At 39.1% G+C, this 23,557-nt stretch overlaps 1 protein-coding gene and 1 long non-coding RNA gene across 3 annotated transcripts; one reads left to right on the top strand and one right to left on the bottom strand.

Moving 5' to 3' along the window:
• Nucleotides 1-1,582: 1,582 nt before the first annotated feature.
• N6AMT1 (N-6 adenine-specific DNA methyltransferase 1) lies at nucleotides 1,583-6,035 on the bottom strand. 2 transcript variants are annotated; one of them, XM_068689781.1, is made up of 6 exons: nucleotides 5,839-6,032; nucleotides 5,117-5,203; nucleotides 4,397-4,487; nucleotides 3,574-3,657; nucleotides 2,721-2,862; nucleotides 1,583-2,023 (listed from the first exon to the last, which is right to left on the bottom strand). In XM_068689781.1, the coding sequence occupies exons 1-6, from the start codon at nucleotides 5,970-5,972 to the stop codon at nucleotides 1,914-1,916; spliced, it is 648 nt and encodes a 215-aa protein (XP_068545882.1). In that variant the 5' UTR covers nucleotides 5,973-6,032; the 3' UTR covers nucleotides 1,583-1,913. The 2 variants fall into 2 exon arrangements, with proteins under 2 accessions (XP_068545882.1, XP_068545893.1); XM_068689792.1 differs by lacking the exon at nucleotides 5,117-5,203 and having other exon boundaries at nucleotides 5,839-6,035.
• A 3,501-nt stretch (nucleotides 6,036-9,536) lies between these two features.
• LOC137860039 (uncharacterized) lies at nucleotides 9,537-22,639 on the top strand. Its single transcript, XR_011098717.1, has 5 exons — nucleotides 9,537-10,181; nucleotides 12,101-12,280; nucleotides 13,318-13,429; nucleotides 17,486-17,555; nucleotides 20,388-22,639. It is a non-coding gene; the product is annotated as an uncharacterized lncRNA (long non-coding RNA).
• The last annotated feature ends 918 nt before the right edge of the window (nucleotides 22,640-23,557 follow it).

A 23,557-nucleotide genomic window follows, 5' to 3' on the forward strand; every position in this document is an offset into this window, starting at 1 on the left:
TTATAATTGACAAGTTGGTAAGTTGCAAGAACACAAACTGCTTAAATTCTTCACTGGAAATAGACTATGGAAACATTTCATATACAGATGTCCACAAGGTTACATCTCTTTCTCACCTTTGGCAGTCCTTGGACAAGATATTCTGAAATAAGAATCAAAGACTTGAGTCTGGCCTCACTTTAGTCAATAAAACTCACTTTGTTAAACTTAGTTTCAAGTAGTAGGGAGTCTGGTATATAACAAATATCAAGCAACAGCCTTTATATGACTGAAACTGCTTTGTAAACCCTCCTCCTGTGTGCACATATTCACGTTCATATGCATCTATATAAATACATATTGTCAAAAAATGTTACTGAAAGGGATGTACTAGCTCTGCTTGAAATGCTGAATTGCAGTGTTTGGCACTAATCTTCTGAGTTGGAAAATGGTGACCTGAGGATGTAAAACAATAACCAGTGCATATCTTCTGCTATCCAATACTTTTTCTATATACTTCAGGCTAGTGTAAGGAATAATCTTTATGCCAGAAAAGCATCAACGTGTGACCCGTATCAGTCAAAAGCAGCTTCTTGCATTACTTTGCATTATGGTATCTCAAATCCTCAGATGATCCAGCTATTCTTTCAGTCAAATTTTTCTTCTAACAGGCCCTACACTTAAATTTCTTGCATGTTGTTCTGCCTATAACTTCTTTTTTTTTTTTTTTTTTTTTTTAAATCTCCCAGATGAGTTTTTTGGGTGGTCAGTTCCAAACATGGAAAAATTTGTACAGGCTGGGCAAGTAGAGAGTCATATGTTTAGTTCTGAAGTCTTAAGTGGAATAGTCTTTCCAATGCCCCAGCATTCTACACAAAAACTTGTGACTTTAGTTCCCATGAAAAGAGAGAGCTGATTGTTTAAATTTCTGTTGCCACAAAACGTTAACAGTTTCTTTGAAAGCATTCTTCAAGGCGGTGTTAGCAGCGCTGTGCGCCTACAGTGGCTCTAGCTTTGTGTTGCATGTGAGCAGTGTCTTCCTCCTGGGACTGTGCCCACCTCACACCATAATGCCCCTGGGGTAACGCTGAACACTTTGTGGGCACGTCGGGGTGGGGGGTGGGGGGAAGCTGTAGAGGAAAGCTTTTTGTAAGGATCTGGCGTTCAGGAACTAGCTTCCTAGTTTGTGCAACGATTTTCAGAGAGGACTCATTCTACTTCTCCACATAATATTCATTGTTTTCAGGTATCCAGTAACTAGCCTTCTTAATAGCATCTCATATGTTTTTTTTTCCTCAATACCTTTTCACAGATGAGAACTCTACGTCTCTACAGTGGTACAAACGCTCCTTGTAAAATGGCATAGAAGGGAGAACAATCAACCCGTATATCAGGAGAGCAGTAGCCTACTTTTGTTCAGCTCTAGAGATGCACTGACTGCATCTTTCAGTTCAGAAGTACATGGTTTCTCTACTACAGAAACAAACTCAGTAACTGTGCTTTAGACTTGCAAAAGGAAAGTGCTTCATACGACATCAAAACAAGTAACACCAAATATTTAAACCCAGCACAGGTATAGAGTTAACTATTAAAACAGGAAGCATTATATCAAGTACATTCTTTTAATTAAGCAACAAAGACAAATATACAGATTCTTATTTACAGAGGGAAAAAGTGGTGAAGTGCAAAATGTGATGGGGTAAGGTATTTCACAGTTCACCTGCATCTGTCCTGTGGAGAGCCAGAGGACAGCTGTACCTCTGACAGCAGATAAAAGCTGGTTGACCTCTAGAATAAAAACAAATAGAGTCTTGATCAGTTTCACTGCAGTAATCAGGAAGTAAGGATACACCTTAAGAGTGTGAGAAATGATTTTACAGCTTCACTGGTCTGTATTCAACTTCCTGTATGCCTGGTATATGTAGTAAGAACAGTTATCCAGGTTTCCTAAATTTGAGGATAGTAAGCATCTCTTGTCCTGCTTGTCTGGAAAGTGCTCGTGTGCCTTCTAAGCCGTGCTTCTTCATTGTTTCCAGAATTTCATCTGTAGTTTAAAGCACAATGTTACAATAAAGTTTATGCAGAAATCAGCTATAAAAGGCAATGCTAAGATGTCTGCAAAACATAGGCTGCAAAGATTATAATTTATCATTTTACTCTTTAAGACAGTAATTTTTATGCAAAGTAGTCTTCCATACAGAAGAAACAGAGCTTATACTAACTGCAGTTCCATATTTTGGTATTATCACAATGAAAAGTTCAATTATGAAGCTAATTTGCAGGAAAAACTGAAATTCATAGCACTTTCTCCCAAAAGCTGCCTAATCAATCAAAACAGTGAAAGAATAATCATTGTCCTTGAAGCCACCTCATAATGTACAGCCCATTAAGCATTAGATCAGAAGGAGCAATTCCGAATCTCTTCTCTATGCAGGTCAGCGATAAATGACATCTCATTTCCAGGTGAAGGCTTTTTTTTTTTTACCTATAAGTCTACAAAACTATTCTCTTTTGTAAGAAAGGGTTGGACAGGCTTCATTACCTAGTTAGAAGATTCCAGACTTTGAAACTGTCAATCTTAGGTAATATGCTCATTGCCGCATTAAATTAAAATTACATTGGGTACTTTTTTGCTTATGTTGACTGAGGTCTGATAACCTCCAGAACATTGCTGTGATCAACAATTTGATGAATAGTGTTAAATCTAGTTTGGCACAAAAGGGTCAAAGGAGAGCAATTACCTGGATTATTTTCTTTAATTGTGACCAAGTAGAATAATCCTCCTGGTGAAAGCAAGTCTGCCACTAGTGGAAAAACTCTGTCCATTACTTCTCTGCCCCTTTTGCCACCAGCCCAGGATGCCTCTATTCCATGGCTTTTCACCTAGGAAGGATGAAAGCAAAGGCCATCTTACTCAATACAGAATAATACGAGTGTCAGTGGTACTTAGAAGAGAAACATCATCATGATCTCTGTGTTCAGGCATCTGCCATTAGAACTCTGACAACTTTGATTCAGCAGATTGGTTTATGAAGCAAAATTTCTTCAGAACTACTCCACGCAAGATGAATGTATTGCTTTTGTTTCAAGTTCTATTTATAACGCTTAGTTGGAAGAGATGCGTTTTGTCACATGCTTTACGTGTATTTTCTTGTAATCTTGTATGATCTCATTTGCCAAGTGAAAGATGGCCAGTGAACCCTTTGAGTATCAAAATCAGACTCACAAACACAGAATCTGAGGAAGCAGAAGAAAAACAAAAATGCTAAGATATTTTTATAGAAGGTTTCCAACGGAAAATGCATGTCTAACAAGTCTTGATGGAGAAACTACCTCCAGCAATCTTTATTCCCACGTAGTCTTACTATCAGTTCTGATAAATCATTTTCACTAAAACAGTTGTTACAACTTGTACAGTTATTGACTGGTTCCACAAAACCATTTACTATTTTGAAACAAACAACAAACCTACACTGAAAATTAAGAAAAGGTCACTGAACAAGCTGAGTTTTTGTACCACAGCTTATTTGATTTGCCATCTTCTGTGACAGCAGAATTAGTTTTATTGTGGATTTAAAATCTATTTTTTCCTACCTCTTCAGAGGGTGTTACCACATATGGCGGATTAAAGAGCAGTAGATCAACTTTCCCATTTAATCTCGGTGACAATCCATTGACCTACAGATGAAATTAATAATAACAAAAACAAAGGAAACATTTCCATTTACAAAAAAATATTACGTAATCTTGCATATTCTTCTATTAATTTAAACTGCAACACAGACCAACCTAAACAATAACAACAAAACAATACAGTGTGTTGCATTAAGTTACAAAACTTCAGCATTCATGAGGTAATAATGGAAATTCAGACCTACAAATGACCTAGGAGTAACCAGAAAGTATTTAATATATATTTTTTTAAATTCTGAACAGTTAGTTTTATATAAGAGAATAAACTGAATTTGAAGCCAATCTTCTGTAATACAACTACATCACCACTCTAGAAAACAAGCTATTTGTCCATCTGTCTGTGCTACATGAGCCCGATAATACTGGATTAGTTAAAAGTACATGTAGATCCATGTCTATTTTGTTTACTTCTTAAGTGCAATGCACTGTCAACTTTGGTTTGGTTCCAAACACTTCAGCCTGACTCAGGAACTTTCTAAGTGTGAGAGAAACAAAACAATTCAAACAGTCTTAAGACAACGTTACATGAAATGTAGAAGAGCGAGAGACACATATTACAGACATAAAGGTATTATTTTATTCTTGCACTTTGGCCTTTCATCATTTTTTTCATCTGTCCTTATCAAGAGAATATTTTTCTTTTGGACTTTATGGTTACTTTTCAGTGTGTCTAAAAAGTAAAATGGAAATTATGAAGAAGGTATTACTGAAACATCTGTCTTACCAAGTCAGTAATGACTGGCTGAAGGTGAACATTGTTGAGCAGAGCTGTCTCCAGTGTACAGTAAGCTGCCATTGGATTGATATCTGTACATCTTAAATAAAAATATTAGAAAATGGAAGTTAACAGCTACTTGACCTGGAAGTTTAACACTGCAAACTATATGCTAACACAATATTGGTGAGTACCCTTTACTTTGCAAGTAATAGCAAAAAAGGGACAGGAAAATACAATGTATCAGCAGTTACACCACTCAACACTGCCCTGGAAATTCTTTAATGACTGTCTGAAACCTGAAGTATGTGAAACAAACATTTAACAGGATGTTTACCTTTTCAATGCCAGCTCTGTGTAAGTACGTATGTATACAGTTGCTAATAAAATTTCGTTACTGCCAACAATCAGGTAACTAGTACGTCATCAGAACTCAGTAAGACTACTCAGTGGCTAACATTTAGGATTCAACACGGTAAACACAAGTGTAAGCTCAGCAATTTGTCTAAGAAGTGGAAAAAATGAGTTTAACCACACCACTGCTTAGTTGTTACAGAAACTGAAGTAAATACTTTAGGCTCCCTTCACTTTGATTTTTTGTATCTGTAGAACTGAGCTCGCATTTCTTTGTGAGAAGTATAGCTTTTGACTGTGCAATGGATGTATTCTGAGGACAAAGCATTCTTTGTTATTTCATGCAACAGCTTCAGTAAGTGTTGCTGTACTTACAAGTAGAGTGCGCTGGATCCAATAATGGAAGCTAGAAACGTCGAAACCACACCGGATCCTGACCCTATCTCAAGGCAGATGTCAATTCTAAAGACAGAAAATTCTGTGTGAGTGTTTTTTTTGTACCATATAAACCTGCTGCCAAGGTGCCCTTCTCCCAAACGTGCTGAAATACTTGCTGGGCCCTAAAAGCCCACCTTGTGTGGGCTGCTTCACAGCGACTGCCAGCTCCACGTGCGCCTATATAACCGATTCCTCTTTATCACAGGGCAATTTGGGAAGAACTTCTTTACTGAAAGGGTTGTGAGGCACTGGAACGGGCTGCCCAGGGAGGTGGTGGAGTCACCATCCCTGGAAGTCTTTAAAAGCCGTTTAGATGTAGGGCTTAGGGATATGGTTTAGTGGGGACTGTTAGTGTTAGGTCAGAGGTTGGACTCGATGATCTTGAGGTCTCTTCCAACCTAGAAATTCTGTGTGATTCTGTGAGACGTGCCAGTTCTCCCGTGCCTCACACTACAATTCCCACGAACCACCCCGCACCACAGCCCCGGCTGCACTGCTCCGCCGCCCATCGCAGACCCACCCCCCGGGCGGCCGCTGCCAGCCCCCCCTCCCCCCCCCATCCTGCCTGACCACCAAGCCCCGCCCCCTGCCCTCAGGCCCCGCCCCCTGCCCTCCCATTGGCTGTTCCCCCCCCGCGCTTCCCGCCATGCCGCGGCTACCCGGCGTCCCGCAGTCCCGCCGCGTCGCGCTCCAGCGCGTCGAGCAGCAGGAAGGTGTCCTCGGCGGGCGCGTACACCTCCCCGAACCGGCACACGTGCTCGTAGCGCGGCGTGGGCACCGCGGGCACCGCCATCGGCGCGCATGCGCGGACCCCCCCCCTTCCCTCCCGGACCGCCCTGAGGAAGCGGATGGGGGAGAGGGGGCGGGGAGACGCCCGGAGCCAATGGGAAGCCGCTGGTCACGTGGCCTCAGGGGGGGGGCGGAGGGGAGGAGCTTGGCCGCTGGGCTGCGTCATGGCCGCCAGCTCGGCGTGTGGGGCGGCTCCGCAGCGTTACAGCGGTCTGCGGCGAGCCTGCAGCACCCACAAATAACACCGGCACCCTGCTCGTTACCCTGAGTCAGTGCTTCCCCGGGCAGCCAGCGGAACTTATGGGGAGTCATAATTAATACATTAGCCACACACAGAGTCACAGAATCACAGAATTTCTGGGTTGGAAGAGACCTCAAGATCATCGAGTCCAACCTCTGACCTAACGCTAACAGTCCCCACTAAACCATATCCCTAAGCTCTACATCTAAACGTCTTTTAAAGACTTCCAGGGATGGTGACTCCACCACCTCCCTGGGCAGCCCGTTCCAGTGCCTAACAACCCTTTCAGTAAAGAAGTTCTTCCTAACATCTAACCTAAAACTCCCCTGGCGTAACTTTAGCCCATTCCCCCTCGTCCTGTCACCAGGCACATGGGAGAACAGGCCAACCCCCACCTCGCTACAGCCTCCTTTAAGGTACCTGTAGAGAGCGATAAGGTCACCCCTGAGCCTCCTCTTCTCCAGGCTGACACAGAGCAGTGTGGTCACCTGGTCCTTAGCGCCTCTGCTCTGTGTCCCCTCCATGGGGGTAAATCAGCGCAATCAGCCAGAAATCCATAACCAGAGATCCAGCATTGAGTTTATAATTCAAGGATCGTTTTTGTCCTGGCACAGAAATGAAATCATCAGGCTTCATCTTAAAAGAGTTTAGGTTGCTCGCACCACTGCCGAGCACAGAAAGCCAGGTCTAAGAACTCAAAAGTTCAAGCATGTTTTCAGAGTAAATTTATTCCTGGACCTGATCTTGTATTACCTTTTAACTTGAAATGTTCTCTTCACTTAATTTATTCCCCCCAAATACATTTATGAAATATTGTCAAAACCCATCCCAACCTTCATTTTGCCAACACAAGTAACTGTTGTTGCCTCCTAGTTTATCTCCTAGTCATGCTCTGTCCCAAATTCATTCTGGTAAATTATTCCTTCTTTCAATATGGTGTCTGCAGATAGGCTAAATGAGATTCTAGCCTGTGAGAAGATACTAATAGTGTCCTTTCAGTGCAAAGTCCTTGACTGATGCCTGGTAAAATTATCACATTTGTGTCAAAAATAGAACATGATAACAGATTAACATTAACCTGTTTCTTCTTCCTAAATTCTCTTCATTAGCATGGAAAGACAGGTTGCTTCAGGGAGCAGTAATGAGCAGGAGCCTCACTGGAGACGGTTTTGGGGTTTTTAATGCAAAAGGAAAATCAGTAGATGCTCCTTCATTTCATCCGTCTTCCCAATGATTTGCTTCTGCTCCAGAAGAACAAGTAGTTATAAAACCGATTAAGTTTACATAAAATTCCATTACTTTGGCAAAATGAATTCATGGTAAGCAGCAGAATTTTGCACTCTGTCCTTATTAGGGAAATTAATTCTTTGGATATATATCTTTTTAAATCTCTACAGGTGGTCAGGCTTTGGAGTGCAGTAGAAGGAATGACTTCACCATCTTCAGCTGTATGAATTGTTGGTTTTGGCTGTTTCATAGCTCATGAAAACTGGTTAATTATTATTGTTTGTTTTAATACTTATAAGTCCTTCTGGGTGAATTTTATAAAACATTTATTTTTATTGCTTATATAACTACCTAAAGTGTTTTTCTTGGTAGACAACTGTACTGTTTTTGCCAAAACAGATTCTATTTCAATTTGGGGAAATTGTTGGAAAGTTAATAGTCCCATTTTCAATGGTGCCCATGCCATGTTATTAAACTCAGCTTTATGGAGATGAAAAATTGTTCTTGACAGGAATCATAACCATTTGTTTACCCTAACTGAGCTGTATGGCCCTGTCCCATTTGGAATTCAGTGCCGGTTCTCTCACACAGCAAGGTTTAACCCATAACTTCCTGGCTGCCTGTCAGCCCTCAGAGACCTCCATCATAAACTTCTCAAACATCTCGTGGCTGCTTCTGGCCCTCTGTGTCCTGGAAAAAATGTAGACTGTGCACACTTTTTTTCTGTGCACGTGAGGCAGTGGTGCCAGCAGGAGCTGCAGTGAGAGAGCTGCTAAGAGTCATCTGTAAGAAACCACTTTAACCTATGGAGTCCAGCAGGCAACTACATCATATAACCTCTTTTGTAAACTGAGCAAATGTCTTTGTAGAAGTAGCCAGGTTTCTTATGGTCAGTATTTCTAGTGAAAGGCTGTTACAACACTTCAGTGCCATGATGATTAGAAACCTTGTAATTCTCAGCCTTAATGTGGTGGTGATAGGCTTTATACTCACTCATTCTTCTAGCAACTGTGTCAGCTTAAACAGGTCCTTTCACAGTTTTTGTTTGATGGATTAGTAGATGAAAAAAGGCTCTCATCAGCCTTTGTTTTGCTTCACTATGTAAGACGTGCTCTTAAAAGTTTCCTGTTATAAAACATTCTCTTCATTTCTCTTACCATGTTTTTTGTCTTTCTGCCTGTGGATTCAAGTCTGAATCGCGAACGTGACTTCACCCTGAACGTGACTTCTACAAAACATTCCCAGTAATGCCTTAGTGGTGTTTTGCAAAATGAACTGGTTTCTTTATCTGTCCCAGAACACCACAGGATCATGTTTGCATTCTCCTCAGAAAAGTGGTTTCTTACCATTTTGTGCTCATCTGTTTTTCCTTAGGCTTTTCCTCAATGTTTTCCAGATATAAAGTTGACTATAAAGCGAGAATTCTGTAGCATTTTATTATTTTTCCTAGTCTGCTCTGCATGTCTGTTGCTCATGTTCTGGTTGTCTTGCTCCTGTGTTTTCTCCTGACTTCATGCCCTTATCAGAGTGGTGGCAAGGATAGTGATAAAAACGCTAAAGTAAACTCAGCCCCAAGATCAATCTTTCAGGAAGCCACCTTTAGCGACTTCCTTTTAACTTGATACTGCCCCTTTTCAGTATGATGTATGAGTAGCTCATCTGTTTTCAGTTCCTTGTTCATGTTTCCTCTGCCAATGCTATCATCTCCAGCTTAGTATATACTTTTCCACATAACACCACATCAGAAGTTGAATGGGAGTCTGAGTAGATTCAGAAATGGAGACAGACACTGCAGTAATGTAGCAAGATCTACTGCTGTTGCCATCATGGCCAAAATCATCACCTGTCCTCTTGTTTTTAATCTCTATCCCAGTTTAGTGGTACACTGCTTCTTTATTTCTTGTCTTTTTGAAAATGTGTGCAAAACTTTTTGCTCTGTTTTAATATCTTCATTAAGATTATTTCAAATTGATTTAAACAATTCTTATTGTAGACAGTATTTCCTAGCTTCTAAGGCATAGCTTTTTACTGATCAATCTCCCCCCCCCCCCCCTTACTTTTTGACACTGCATATTAATAATATCTTTCTTGAGACAATTATTTAACCAGTTAGGTCTGAAGCATATTCTTACACATATGCATTCCCAAGTCTTTGGACAATTATTATTTTTACCCTCCTCAGATTACATTTGCCTTTCTAATTGCATTACTGAGTTCCCTGGCCATACCAAAGGCCACACTCTGGAGTTTATACTCCGATTAATCTTCTCCACAGATACTGTTACATGAGTCAGTGTTTTTTTTTTACATACTGCTATTTCTTTTGTATTTCTGCAGTGAGTAGATGATTGAATCTTTGTTCGCTTCTTTACTTCCCTACTGACTGATGAAAATTCTTGCCCTTACATCATGACATTGCTTCAATACACCATGGCATGGTAATGTTTAATCACAGCTGTGGAATTTCTAAGTGCGCTATGAAAGGTCCAGAGATGACATACTAGAGAGTAAGAATGATAGTTACTTGTTTGTAGCCCTTCCTGAAAAAAAATCCCAGAGTGCATACTAAACTTAACAAACCAATTACGAACTATTATATTGAAGGAATTACATCACTCATCATTGAAATGCAGCTACCTCAGGGAGAAGGCAAGAAACATTTTAATAGTGTACAGAAGTATTTCAACACTTCAGGAGAGAAAATGAATAATACCATAATCAACTGAGCAGAAAGAGAAGGTTTAGGTAAGTAGTTATATATAATTATTTTAACTGGATTTAAGCCAGAAATCAAGGAAAAATCTGTTGCTAATGCAAAATAAATAAATAAATAGACTTGGGATTTTGAAGTCACAAACTATCAAGTCCTTTGATTTACATTACGTCTTAAAATACAACACCTCAAGCAGTAGAGCTGTAGTGGAGCTTTCTTTTATAACTGAGTTACTAGCGTTGCCTCCTTTAGAGGTTAGGAATGATGTTTGATCTCCCCAAGAGACAGATTGGCTTCTTCAGCTATTTTAAGGGCATTTCTGCCTTCTCCCCATGCCCCCCTTTCCCCATTTTTGACTGTTAGTGTTGAAAGGAAAATAAGACTAAGGATGTTTTTTAGCACTGGTAGCTAAAGAACAAACCAGCAAGATAAGAAATTCACTTACTTCCTGCCTGCCAAACAGTGAGGTGCAGGATCATGACTGGCTCGATCATTTTGTCTCTCACGACTTTGAATGGAGAATTCAAAAAGAAAAGGAGGAAATAATATGCAGTTACATGTCAATATACTCATATTCCTTCATGATTATTATAAAAGAATGGGAGTCCTTTTAAAACAGTTAATAATAACATGGATTACTCTAGCCCCCATGTTAGTCTGTCAGCAGTAATCATGGTAGTCTAAAAAGCAACTTGTATTCCTAGTACATTTTTATCTGGAAACATCACCTACAGGAAAGTTAAGAGGTTCATTTAGCATCTCTTGCAAATAGCAAAACTGTAACACAGTCATGCTCAGTAGGCAAGGAATTTACCAAAGAAACAGCAATTTTGAATGTGTGAATGTATGCATACATAAAACAGACTTTTTAAAAAATTACATTATTAATGAAATGTGTACATCTGCAGGGAACAATGTGACATGGGAGAAAATCATACCTGCTAGAAGGTTATTTCTTCCAAGGCTGTATACAATAGAAAAGAATCTTTAGGCTACATATTCAGCGAGCACATTTCAGAATGAATCAGTTGTCACTCTTCAGATCAGTTGCTGTCATAGAGAAATCAGTGAAAATCTGTTTAACAAATGCAAGAGATTAGCATTTAACAAAGCTAATATATGTGCATTATAATAGGAAAGAAAATAAAATCAGAAATATTGTAATACTGTTATATATTGGTGTTTATATATATGAACACATATAGTAGGTATACTATTATATATATACAGTTATGTGATGTATATCTATACACATATAACATTGTGTATTTTTTTTTAAAGAAGCTCATAAATGGTTGATGGAAAGCTGTTGAAACTAGGGAAGAACTGACTTTCTGGAGAATATATTAGGATGCTTGAGAAGGGAAGAGTAAGAATAAAATGCGATTGAAGCTTATAAAACTGAATGCTGAAAATACATTGCACAGATTGAAGAAATAGGAACTTTAAGTGAGTTCTCAAGAACCCATAAAACTCACAAGTAAGAAAGACTTTTTTTCCACAACATGTAATTAAATAATAGAACTAATTTTCAAAATATGTACTTGAAGCCAACAGTTTGAAGCAATTTAAGGAACAGGTATTTAAAACATCAACCCTTTTGCTTCAAGGCTTGCAGCCATCCACAAATGGTTATTTAGAATAAGATATATTAAACAGTCAGGTTATTAAAAAAATATGCACAATTATGCACTTGGCTTTAATTCTGATGGGGTTATTCTACATTAAGAATGACTACTGAGAGTTGTTTATAGAGAATGAATATTTTTTGTTGATTCAACGAAGGACGTTGCACCAGGAACATTGGGAGAAACTCACTGATTCAATTTGAACTGAGTTATCTTAAGTTATTCTTGGTTATCCAAAGGATATCCAAACATTGTGAGAAAGTTTGAGGTGATATTTCTTAATCTTGCTCTTTCTGTAAAAAGACTTTTGATTTAATTACCAGTTGAAGGAGTGACTTTAGTGGGGAGGAGGTCTCTGGTCCCACCTACTGCCTTGAGCCGACCCAGCTCTGGAAGCAGACCAGGCTGCTCAGGGTGTTCACCAGGCTGGTCTTGAAACCCTCTGAAGATGGAGCCTGGACAACCTCACTGGCAAACTGCTCCACTGCCTGACTCTCCTCAGGGTGAGAGCTTTGTTCCTTTATACCCAGCTCAAGCCTCTCTTGTTTCAACCTGTGGCCATTGTTTTTCATCCTTCCAGCACAGAACTGGTTCCCCTCAGTTAGCTGTCACCTAAAAACTTGCTTGAGTGTCCTTTATTATACAACACACTTGTTAAAACATCAGGAAAAATACCCACCCTGTAGAAGATTGTACCTTCCTCTGGCTGATAATGCTGGTACTGATTACATTGTCACCAATCTTAGATTGACAGGCCACAATTCTTGCATTTCTAAATGTTATTTTTCTTTTTATCTTTTTGTTTGGATGTATTATGAATATTTTGCCAGCACAGTCTTATCCATATTATTTTCTGGACAATGTAATGTGTTCAGATAGTCAGCGCAACTGTTATGAAACAAAACAAAATCTGCATGTAATTACATTTTGGGTGGCAGTTTTCCCTGTGTGTATTTTAATATGAAAATTTAATAAAGAGATATTAAAAAGGATTTTCATTTCAAAACAACCTTGAAATGTCTTTCATAATGACTCCATTACACTAATGATTCAAAAGGGGGAGTTTAGACAGCTGTCTACCAAAATTCTGAGTGTTGTTGCAAGCTTAATAGGTACTAGATAGAACATTTCATCAGGCACATCAGAGGGAAAATTTTCATGAGGGTTTTGTAAATAAAGCATCTTGACAGACCATAAGAAAAAAAACATTAGTGTGCAAAATATGTTGTCTCTATAGCTGTACATAACTGAGTATACATCATAGAAAATCAGGTCATAGGTCTTTGTATAAGGCTATTTTAGTAGAATTATTACAAGACAATCAAGACAAGACTGCCACTAAAATATTCTAACTTAATGCTAAAGACTATGGATTTGACTCCACACTTGCGATAGCTTTCTATAGAAACAAACATCTGCTAGCACTTCATGAATTATAACACAATCCTGTATTTCATGGATTTTGCAGGTTTTCAATTAACCTTAAATTTATTTAAACACATTTCCTTTTTTATTATTATTCTTATTTTTACTTTTTAAGGAGAAGTAAAAGGAGAAAAAAAAGACAGAAAGAAGAAACTAATATAGAAAGTGGGAAGGAGCCTGAAGATTAGCTTCTTTCTGGCTGAAAGAACCTGATCTGCAGTCGAAATGTGAGATATGAGGATTTTTTTTTTTTTTTTTTTTGGGGGGGGGGGCTCGTAAGGCTATATAATGTAACATTTTCATTGGACTGCACTCAAACTGGGTCTTTGTCCAGCAACAACAGTCTCCTTAAGCTGTCCATTTTTTTTTCACATGCACACCTGTTAATATATTTTAAAGGAAATGCTGAAAATATGTTACAAGTAGAGACATAACATATGTCAGTAAGAATAAATGAGGTGATTTAGAATTGTATTAAAAATCTTCAAGGTGCCTGGCTGGTAAGCCATGCTCTAAAGCATTGCATATTGACCTCATCTGGAAACAGGATGTAGCCAAGCAAGACAAATGGCTGCAACTGATCCTTGTCATTCCTATTCTTTGTGTAGCATGCTACACCTTGGCTTTGGTCTTTCACTGTGGAGTTAACATTTGTAAGAAATGTTGGAAAGCATTTTGTGGTCTATGGTGCACTGGGGCAAATGCAGTCAAAGCTCTGCAGGTCTGTGCCTGTTGCACAGTTGCTTGTAAACTTGAGGGACTAAACTCAAAACCCCATTTGGTCCCTTTCAACAGGGAATCTCCAGCTGGGAGAAAAGAGGAAAATAAGAGTGGGGATTTAAAATTGCAAAGGCTGAGAAGTTGAGAAGGAACTTACAGGGACAAATTTTCTAGCAAGAGGAAAAATTTTAAAGCACTTGGCAAACTCCACATTGAAACAGGGAAGTTATTTGCTTTAGAAAGATCCATATTTTTTTTGTATGGTATAAGATAAATGATATATATTTTTTTTTTGTGTGGAATCTTTGTGTTTTCAACTGCCACCTGTATTGTTAAAAATTCAGAATATGCCAGGAGAGAGGTATTTAGGCACATTTGATCTCCTAGGGTACCTTTGTTGCCTAAAGACAAGGCCTGGTAGCATCTGCTTTTTGGAGACTTATTTTCAGAAAGCGTGGGGAAGTTTGCAGTCCTGAAGCAGGGCAACAACAGAGCTGATGGCTGCATCCTACCTAATTGTGGAGAATTTAAAGACTTCTAAGCCCCCCGCAAATGCATACAGACGTACAAATTAGCAGAGTATCTACAGAAGTGGTACAGAAAATGATACAAAAATGGCAGTGTTAATTTAAATTCTAGACTGCCATAAATGCAAATGTGAATAGTAGTTATACATCAAAATTGCCATTAAGTTTTTCACCTAAAGGGAATAGTGCACATCTTGAAGTAAATGTTCCCTAAATTATAGGCACTCTGTAGTTATCTATAATACCCTCACTTTACAAACAATAGTGTTTTGAAACATCACTTTCAAAACTGTAATAAACTTAACAGATGTTTAATCAAACAAAAATGTTGAGACATATTAATAAGCTCTGTGAGATAAAATTAGGGATGGGAAACAAAACCTGTAAATGGATACATAAGCAAGCTCACTATTTAATAGGTCTACAACAACTGCACATCTAAGAAAAAATGTTATAAATCCTTTCTGCCTGTCATAGCTCAGTACATATGTTAAAGAAACCAAGACTAATCAAACTCTGAAAGATGGGCTGGTGGTCTGATTACCTAATTCACCTGACTATAATTAATTCTTCTAAAATATGCTAGACATTATGGTTAAAACTATCAAATAAAAATCCACTTGGCCACATTTTTTTCATTTACAGCTTAAAATAACAATACTGACCTTGGCGTGAGGTAAGTTCTTGAGATTAATGACCAGCTTGGGTTAATGATCCTTGGCTGTGCTGCTGACCTTCATCTCCTCCCAGCCAGTCATTAATCCTCAGGAAATATACTGCACCTTGATAGTTATTACTTAGATAGCCCATGTGTAAACCTCAAGAACCGTGGCAAATATGTAAGTGGTATTTCACTCACAGAACTCTTACAGCAGAAAACAAGGCAAAAACAGCTTCCAAACTTCTAAGAAGGAGAATGGCAAATCATATGACTTTGGTCAAAGTATTAATAAGAACCTTGCATTCATTGTGTGCTGTTTTCTCTGTATGAGTCCTGGAGCAATTATTGAAGAATACTGCTGAACATGAAAAACGTAGCATTTGGCATTGATTGTCTAGTTCAGGCATTTCTAAAACAGCGATCAAATTTGTTTTTAAAGGCCAAATACAATATTTGACCTTGATGTAATTCTTCAAAGTACCATTCATTCTTCTTTCACTGAAATACTGCAAATCAAGAAAATGCATTTATAAATGTATAAAATGAGTAAGAAGGAATTCAGGTATTTGCTCCTCAGTTATTTTTCCCTGTCCACCTGTCACATAGTTAATTCCTGCACTTAGCTACAGTTTATAGATGGAAATTTGAGGCAGAGAAAAGATGTGATTTGTCTAAGACTTTACAAATATCCCCATATGAAGTTACAAGTGGAAGATTAGATTTTTTTTTCTAGTTAACGCTGATATGAGTGTTCATTCCTGAAGACCATTTTGCCCTTTCTTTCTGTGCTAAAGATCGTGTTCCTGATGACAGTGTGAAAAACTGAGCTGCCTTTCCTAGCACAAAAAACATCAGAGTTCCAGGTTTAGTAACAAATAGGAAGGAGAAAAATAAAAAGAAAGTGATACAACATTCCTTTCTAGAGATTCTTGAATGGGTGGTTCTGGAAAAACAAAGAAACAAGCAAAACCAAAAACCAGTACCATGACTGGACTTGAAGACATAAATACTTCATAACGTCAAAAGCTTTCCCATTAGATTTGGATCTAGCTGGGCTTCCTTTTCCCCCAAGAAACAAATACACTGCTCCCATGGCAGAGGTGACATGGTTGAGCCCAATGGCGTCACAAGCCTGGTGGCTGTGCCCAGGATGCCCAAGCACAGTCCCTGCCACTGCATCTTTCTGCCACTGGCACAGAGGTGTAATTGGCAAAGAAGTGCAGTAGCCCCAGGCTGTGTGCCTCCTGCTGAAATGGCTTATAAATAGATAACTGTGTGCAATGCAGTATGGCAGGTAAGGATGAACACAAAATTTACCCTGCTGCTAATGCTACAGTAAGAAGTCATAGCTGGGGAGGGAGGCTTGTTCTCCATCTACAAGCATCTCTGTGGCAGGAGGAGCAGGAAAAAAACAAATTCTGCAGTCATCTGACTGAGGATAAATCCATCTAGTAGCAGTCAGGGGCCAGGTGTGGCAAGGGCCACTGCAGCTGGGAGAGTTATGGGCTCCCTGCAGGCCTTTTGAAGCTAGCTACTCTGCACTCAGACCCAATGAGACACCCGTTGGAATTGGAAAAACAACAACAACAAACACCTGTGTTCTTAACCCTTAGGCATTACTGATATGTTTGTAAAGGGTTTTGCAAAGGAGACAGAATCTTATTCAATTTGTAATTGCACATCAACTTACATCATATTTCATTCTTTTTGCCTTTCTTGTTTCATTTGTCTACCTAACTAGGCCATACATTGCCTACCAGCAGTGTTCTGGCTAAAGAAAACTAGATGAGAAGCTTTGGAGAACAGTGGTACTTTAACCACCTAGAAAGATAACCTTTGAAAGACATTTTTTTTCCCCATAAGCAATTGATTTCATTGTCTTCCCAGCACTCCTAGGTCTGCCAGTCTGAAAGGAAAAAGCAAAACCAAACCAAACCAAAAAACCAAAGCTAGGAATAGAAATAAACCAGCTACTAAATGTTTTATTTCCACTGCAGTTTCTGGCTCTGTGCAGATGTGGACTTAACAAGCAAAGGAGTGGTTTTCCCAAGAGAAGCAAAAGCATCAAAATGCAGTTACTTTATAAGGACTGTTGTTACAGCAAAAACATTTTTTAATGAGAAGGAGAAGTCATATTTCTTCACACACTATATATAACTTTATAAACCCTTCCTTTGAACTATTTGCATGCAACGTAAGCTGCATCCAAAGTTAACATTTTATTAAAAGTTTCCCTTCCATGTTTTCATAATACACAACTTAAAACCATATGACTTTTCTCAAGGTCTAGGAGAACTTTACCAAGATAAAATGAGAAGAACTTCAGAAGTTAGTCAAAAGTCTGATTTTAATGCAAATGTGGTTCCTTGTAATAGAGTGGAAGAAAAAAGGGAAAAGATCAAGAACTGACAGAGTTTATATCTGCAGGCCCTGTGACCTGATGAGGTAAGGATAAAAATCTTCCGTCAGAGTCAAGATGTTCAGAAAAAGAGATGGATTCTGCTAAGGATGTGTTTTCTGAGGACAGCAGTGGATGCTTGTGGGTCAGCTATGTGGCAGCTTGTTGCTGTAACGAGGGACAAAAAGCAGAAGATCTGCAGGAGTCAGACAGCCTGACTGCTGGAAAAAAGGAGGAGTGAGTGGATGAATGAACGAAGAAATAGACAAATAGATACACTCCATCTCAAATAAACTGCAGCACCATTACAGTATACCAAACAGCTTGATGCACATAGTGGACTACCAGATAAGATGCAGATTTTCTTTCACGGAGACTTAAATGTGCAAGTAGCAAAACTTAGTTGTCTCATGTGTTCCATAACATAAACAGAAATGCTTTTTTCTCCATATCTTCTTTGGTCTCATGACATTTCACTAAGATAAGCTTTATCTATTTTTTTTATTCAAGTATTTTTTTCTGATGTCACACTGACATTATAATACGAATGACATTTTTAGAAATGTCAGTGATACAGACAATAAATGTTAATGACTTCTCTGAAAGTCAAAATTATGCATGACTTGTCACCTTTTCAATACTTTTCCATCTCTGTCTCAATATCCCATATCTGAAGCAAACGTACTCAAATATTTGGTCATTAATTACTAGCAGCTAGCTTGAAAAGACTTCTAGAAATGAAGAGCTATTTAGACAAGCAGACGATGTACTATATACTTTTGGTATCACAACAAAGATTTCTTTCTTTCCTCCTTGCAGAAAAGGAATATATGAATGAAGAGCTTTGGTTATTAAATACATGCAACATCAATACATTTATTACTGACAGAAGTAGCTCAGTGCCAACTGAGATTTTCCAAAGTCCTTACTTACAAAGGACTTAAGGATTGTTTCGTGTAATTATGCATTAACGGCAGCAATTTGATGATGTTTATTAAAAGTACATTAAAGGAAGAAGATGCAGAAGATAGAATAACTGTGGTTTTAATAGACTAAAAGACAAACAATCCAATATATTTTCCCACGAGAAAATACAGTAAATGATCGAGCAATTAGACAACAAAAATATAATACATAGTGTTAGGACATTGAATTAAAATTGCCTAGATGAAATTAAATTTTATATACCTTAACTTTTGAATGCTTCATTTCATAAACTTAGTTTTATTTTAGTGTAGTTAAATTGCATAATGCAAATTATAAGGAAGAGAAGAATTTTAAAGGAAGAAGAGAGTGTTTGTATATAAGTTACTATTTATGTGTGTACATATACATATGTGAATTATAAAAAATCACCAAAAACCTGCCATAAAGGTAATGGACATCCCTGCACTAGCAGTAGTTAGTCTGAAGATCTTCATGTTGATATTTTTCTTCTTTGTTACTGGTGATGTTTTACTGCTTCTGAAAGCCTGCTCCAAACAGTACAGATAGATTTCATATTCTCCCTATTATAATCTTGTTTATTATTCTTTGCTGTGAGGAATTCACAGAACAAGAAAGCAAAAATATGGCAGGAAAGAAGATACAAAGGAATAAAAGAGAATCTCACCTGACATCTGAGTGTTAAAGCTGCGTTAATACTAGCAATTTATTCTGGAACTGTAGTGTGTTTTTACAATGACCTGATTGCCTCCATTTTACCATGCATTGATGCAGCTTGTGGAGAAGTTTCAGTCTGTGTGAATGGGCATCACTTTAGAGGAATCTAAACTGGAAGCTTCTCATCAGCATCATGCCAGACCTTGATGGGGATACCATAAGCCAGGGTATAGGCTGCATCCATTTGGGAGATCCTCCAGGATTCCTGCTCCCTGCTCATGTCCACTACTGTCCTGTGCCAGTGCTCCTGGGAAATGTGCATATTTCTGTACATTTTGTACCTTTCACTTGCTAAGGTGATGGGGTGGGAGGGGAGTGCTTGAGGGTTATGGAGTAGTTGGGGCATTGGGCTTATAGCTCTGGAGAAGTGAGCACATCACAAGTCTGGCTGCAGACTCGCTTGCTTTTAGAAATAGTCCCCCTGGGAAGGACTGAGCTGATGTGGCCCTACCAGATATCTCTTTGCAGATGCTGCGCTGAGGCCTCCTCCTTGCCCTGAATGCTCTGGGTGATGGCTAGGGGAATGATGCCATGTCCAGAAGTGAAGTGCAGCTGCCTAAGGCATGTGAAAGACATGCTCGGGCTGAAGGGTCTTTGAGTGTTCAGTGGTCATCAGCTGAGGAATGGCAGCCAGTCATGGCAATGCTCTTCTCCACCACCACCTGCATTCTTACAAGCACGAGTTACATGGCCACCCACTTTCAGTGCCAAGCACAGCAGGGGTGCAGGCCTGCCTCTTGAAATCTTTGCCCCAGGCCCTCCATGGAGACTCAGCATGGCACTGAGCTCACCCCTTGGCTCTGAAGGACTGGAGGCTTGCAGGAGCACAGCAGTTCATGTGCAGGATTGCTATCATTCCTGGTTTCAGCAGGCAATCCTTGGATGAGTCCTGGCAAGGGTTATGTCTTCCCTTGATTTTTTGGCCCATCAATGATGGGCTGTCACTGCCTGTGGGGCCCTGGGACCACCATGCTGTCTCCTCCACTGCTGTGGGGAGATGGGTGGGAAGGAGCTGCCAACAGGTACTGCAGGTAGCTAGCTGCGTGTTATCCTGGGGGAGGCAGCCTGTGGTGGTCAGCACCACCCTGATAGCCAGTAAGCTCAGACCATGCCTTGGACTGGATGGGCAGTAGCATGGCACAGCTATCCAGTAAGATGCCCCCACTTTGTCTGAAGGCACTGCCAACTCACTGGATCAAATCCCTGTCTCCGGCTAGGTACAAGAGGAGATGCCTGGACAACAGCATAAGAACAGGACAAGCATGAAGAGACATTGCTAAAACATCTTTTCATCTTCCCATACCTACAAGTGATGAAAGGAACTGTAGTTTTCTGACTGACTCCTGTTGCCCAAAATTGCCTGCCTGAGCAGCATCCATCCAGAATACCTAAACCAGCCTTTCCCTTCTGATGGTGGGGGAGGAGGACTGTCGCAGCTCTGGCACAGGGAAGGGCAGCTTTGGGCTCTCTCTGGATGACCATCTGCAAATGTTGGTGTACGGGAGCTGTAGAGTGGGGAGGGAGAAGTATGGGGAGGGTTGCACTTCCTGCTGAAGACATCCAAAGATGTGTGGAGTATTTGACACAGTCTTGGAGAGGCCTGTAGCATTAGGGCCTATACAAGGGCCTGACTCATTTTCTGGTGAAGCAGTAGCAAAGATCCTTAAACCTACCATTACCTAAACCATTAAACCTACCATAACCACTTCCATCAATATGAGGGGATTAGGCAGTCCATTCCCTCATTTACAGCAGAATCAACAGCATCATGGTTGTTCTTGACAGATACCTATGCGGTATGTCCTTAAAATATCAATGATGTAGACTCAGTAATCTATTACAGGCAATCTATTACAAGGCAAATAATAGGCAATCTATTACACTTCCACTTTGTCCTTAAAATTAGAAAGCTCTTTTCAAAATGCCTACTCTAAGTATCTTTCATTTGAATTTAAGCCTGACTTCTTGTTGTCTTCACCAAAGACACCAAGAAAAGAAATTACTCCTTGCAATCAAAGTTCATTATCATGTCTGTCACTTACATTACCTACCTCTGAGTTATCTGTTAAGGATTACATATAAATATATATTTAAATATATTGTCTTTAAATAAATAAATACTGAAAAGCATTTTACTCAAAGGTTACGTGTTAAAATCTACAGCAAGGGCTGTACAAAAGCTCCTTTGCAAATACAACTATTATGTAGTGCTTAATTACTTGCTACCAATTTGAATAGATGCTGCAGTTAAATATGGTCACACCCGATTCACAACATATGTGCCAGAACAAGAGAAAAACAATTAGTCCTTCTGTTCTATTCAAATCACATTTACTGTGGAGAAAAAAAGTTTCTTTCTCCATGCAGGAAGAGTTCTAAAAGGGATTCTTTTTCTCTCTAGCTATGCCAACATTCCTTTCACATTAGGAAACTTGAACAGATTTAAGGCCTCATTCAAAGCACAGTTTGTAGTACAAACATGCTACAGTTGTCAACACACAATGCACAAACACATGGGCAAAAATAGACAGCGGAGCGGACGCGAGCCCTTATTGCTAAACTGCTTGTGGGAGGGGGGAATAAAACTATTTTTATAAACAGCCAGCCAAGCTCTTTGAATTCTCAAAAAGTCTATATTTGGAGTAATTATATGACTATGTTACATCTTGGCTAATTGTAGCAGTCATGTTAAATGATTAAATTATTCAGCCATTTCCCTTTGTGTGAGAAATGGCCCCAGATGGTCACCCTCATCCATTTCATACCAGCACAGTGCAGCAGCACTGCTTATTAAGAGCATATGGGGGAAATATTTTAAGTGCAGTGTAAGTAGCTTTATACTATAGTTCATTTTAAAGAAATAAACAAACTGCAGTAATGCCTTGAATTTTTTATTCCACAAAAGTTCTATAAAATTCTTGTTATATCCGGGCCCTTACAAAATAATTTGAGAAGCTGGCAAAAGAAAGAAGTGTTATAAAAACAAATCACTGTTCTGTATGATTCACAACATAAAAAGTGGTTAAACTAATGTTACCTATAGGATTTAAGGTATACACTCAATAAAAAAAGTTCAGTCTCTATAAAATACAGTTTACCTCAGCACACTTTTGCTTCATCTGCTTGGATTCCACAGGTTAGATTTATAACACAACCAAGGAGACAAGAGTTATTATTGAAATTCCACCTGTCCCCAGTGGTATGTACCCGAAAACTATGCCAAGTCTAGCATGATGTCAAAATGAATTCCCTCACACAAGAGCAGAATTAGCCTAAGTGCAACGATTTGATATTATCCAGACACTCTTAGAAAAGGGAGAACAGCTAAACTGGGCTGAATTTTGATCAGGGAAAATATTATGCAAAAATGAGGTGCTAAGTTTTGTTCTGAATATTCATCTCTGACAAATATTTAATCAGTCTTCTCATTTAGTGCTTAAGTGCAATGGTGAACTGTTTGTGCAATGGGGTGACAGTAATGTATATACAAAGCTATCTTATTGCATCCTAATCAAACAGTACCATAACCTCTAAACGGTTATGCAAAGCATTAAAGACAATATTCATGGAAGAGCTCCTGGAAGGCTTAACATCAAAAAATGACAGAATAAAACCATACTCACACAGTATTATTGCAATGCCAGTCCCAAGCTGGTATTCAAAGAAAACAAAAATCTCTTTTCTTTATTCATCCATTGGTGGCCATGTGTACTACAGTATTCATGTATGCTATTTTTTCCATAGCATGTCTGAAATAGGAACCATTTGAAACACAGTTCTGGATTAGATTTTCCAAGTTTCCTTACATTTATCCTTAAAAAACAAACAAACAAGCAAACAAAACAAAAACAAAACAAAAACAAACAAACAAACAAACAAAAAAACACGTTATCTACATATAAGTTGGCAGAGAGGGGAGTTTGAAATTGAGTGTTTTTTTGTTTTGTTTTGTTTTTTTTGAAGAAATATCTGGAATTTGGTGTCTTTAAAAGTATTATTTCCTGTAACTGGATGTTTAATTTCAAGAAGATGATCCGTAAAGACTGCAGACTTAGAAAGTCATCCCCTAAGGCCCCCTGAGGAGGTGAAACTAGCCTTCCCTGGGAAGAGGTCTCTCTGCATGGGTGAAGGGACACTGAAGGAATTAATTACAAGGGTAACGTGGGTGTACGTGGTGAAACTGCTTTGTGTGTGTGAGAGACCTTGCAGAGGGAATATCAAGAGCAGGAATGGAAATACACCAGGATGAGATTTGAGTTAGGAGGTTCAGTAGAAAGTGTGAATAGATCTTGAAGAGGATACAACCTCTCTAATGGTAATTAAGGGAACAGTGAGAGTGCCAACCATTAGCACAAGAGTCTACAGTACCCTTTAGTGGCAGTTGTTC

This window comes from Anas acuta, chromosome 1 (assembly GCF_963932015.1).
Source record: "Anas acuta chromosome 1, bAnaAcu1.1, whole genome shotgun sequence".
Taxonomy (NCBI): Eukaryota; Metazoa; Chordata; class Aves; order Anseriformes; family Anatidae; genus Anas; species Anas acuta.